A 2,359-nucleotide genomic window follows, 5' to 3' on the forward strand; every position below is an offset into this window, starting at 1 on the left:
CACAAACAGCACCCAGAGCAACACCACCGCTACCAACAGCAGCAGCAGCAGCAGCAGCAACAGCAGCAGCAGCAGCAGCAGCAGCAGCAGCAGCAGCATAGTATCGCATGCATTGTCTAGTTTGTTATCTGGTTCTTTGGCTGCAAGTATTAACCCTGACGTGTGGAGAGAAGGCCGAGTTTGGGGCTTTCTGCTGCTGGATGCATGCGCGCTGCTGTCGCTGGAGCAGCTGCAGGTGGCGCTGCTGCGGTGTCTCTGCTGCTGCAGCAGCAGCAGCAACAGCAACAGCAGCAGCAGCAGCAGCAGCTGCTGCAAGACAAAAAGTTTTTTCACTGAAGCTATTCTCGCTCTCTCGGGCGGCAGCAGCATTGCTGCTGCCATCAACAAACTCACGCTGCAGCAGAAGACGCAGCAGCTGCTGCTGGTATCCTTTACAGACGCAGCATACAGCTACTGCAGCAGCTGCTGCAGCAGCAGCAGCAGCAGCAACAGCAGCAGCAGCAGCAGCAGGAGGCCCCTTGTGCCTCTCAATGCCGGCTGTGCGCTGTTCTCTACGGGAGAAGGGAGAAACATAATCGACCAGCAGCAACAAGCAGCAGCAGCAGCAGCAGCAGCAACAGATGCAGCAGCAGCAGCAGCAGCAGCAGCAGATGAAGAGAGGAGACAGAAGCTTTTGCTGCTCGTCCTGCAGCAGATAAAGGGGGAGAACGTCCCGCTACAAAACGCTTTCTCCTACAGCAGCATAACCAGATCGCTGCAGCAGCAGCAGCAGCAGCAGCAGCAGCAGCAGCAGAAGCAGCAGCAGCAGCAGCAAGATGCGCTGCAGCAGCTGTATGGAGTCAGCGACGTTGAAGCACAGCTGCCTGGGGGGCTGCATGCTGCTGTCATCTCCCGTGTTGCTGCTCGCCATATCTAACCAGCAGCAGCAGCAGCAGCAGCAGAAGCAGCAGCAGCAGCAGCAGTAGAAGCATCAGCAGCAGCAGCAGCAGCTGCTGCTGCAGCAGTAGAAGCAGCAGCAGTAGCAGTAGCAGTAGAAGGAGCAACAACAGCAGCAGTAGAAGCAGCAGCAGCAGCAGTCGAAGCAGCTGCAGCAGCAGCAGCAGCAGCAGCACCAGCGTCTCTGTTGCGGAGCTGTGTATTGAGGTGTATATACACCGCAAGCAGAACAGCTGGAGGCGTTCCTTCTGTCTCCTCTTTCTTTTGCTGTATTTATTATTTATTTCTGTTTTATAATGAAACTAAATATAAATATTTTATTTTTATTTTTATTTTTATTTTTTTTATTTTTATTTTTATTTTTATTATTTAAACTAAGTAATTCATAGGTAATATAAATAAATACAAAAATAAAATAAATAGAAACAAACACAAACAAATACAAAATTAATATAAACAAAAGTAGATATAGACAAAGAGTATATAAACAAATAAAAAACTAAACTTATATAATATAAATACAAATAAAAAAAATAAAAAATAAATAAAATATAAACAAACAAAATATAAATAGATAAAGTACAAACGAAAAATATATAAATAAATAAAGAATAACAAACAAAATAAATAAAATAAATAAACCACCAAAAAAAAAAATATAAATATTTTTTTTTCTGTATATATCAACAAATTCATTTAAATTTCCCTTCGTTTTTATTTCTCTAAGACAAACAAATTTATTTTTATTCTTCTTCTTCCCGCCACTTGACAATGCAGCAGCAGCAGCAGCAGCAGCAGCAGCAGCAGCAGAGGGGCCTAGCGGCGCACACCCAGGGACTCCTCGAGGATATGAAATCCACGCAGCAGCAAATTTGCATCCATTCGTCTCTGAAAAAAAAAACAAAAAAAAAATAAAAAAAATAAATAAAAAAATAAATAAATAAAATAAATAAAATAAATAAAATAAATAAATAGATTGATTAGTTGATTAATTATGTAAATAAATAAATAAATAGACAATATTAAAATAAATAAAGAAAAAACGAAGCAAAAGAAAAAAACTAAAAAAGTTTGTATTATAAACAATAAAAATACAATAGCGTTATATATTCATATAAATTATATTTTATTTATATTATATTTATATATTCATTTTATTTATATTTTATTTATATTATATTTATATATTTATGTATTTATATTATACTTCTATTGATATTATATTTGTATATATATTTACATGCATATATATATATTATATTTATATTATATTATACTATCTTATATTATAATACAATTATACAAATAAGTATAATAATAAATATAATAACAACAACAATATATACAATTATATCACATACAATATATATATATATATATATATATATATATATATATATATATATATATATATATATATATA

At 37.0% G+C, this 2,359-nt stretch overlaps 1 protein-coding gene across 1 annotated transcript in view; it reads left to right on the plus strand.

The window, feature by feature from the left end:
• The window catches only part of EMH_0016220 (uncharacterized protein), a gene marked incomplete at both ends in the record, with an annotated part of 2,795 nt that extends 1,879 nt beyond the window's left edge, over positions 1-916 (plus strand). Inside the window, one exon of the mRNA XM_013500584.1 lies at positions 236-916. Coding sequence (XP_013356038.1) covers positions 236-916 — 681 coding nt within the window. The remainder of the gene's footprint in view (positions 1-235) is intronic.
• Between the last annotated feature and the right edge of the window lie 1,443 nt (positions 917-2,359).

Source organism: Eimeria mitis, genomic scaffold (genome assembly GCF_000499745.2).
Source record: "Eimeria mitis Houghton genomic scaffold, Emh_scaff557, whole genome shotgun sequence".
NCBI classification, from domain to species: domain Eukaryota; phylum Apicomplexa; class Conoidasida; order Eucoccidiorida; family Eimeriidae; genus Eimeria; species Eimeria mitis.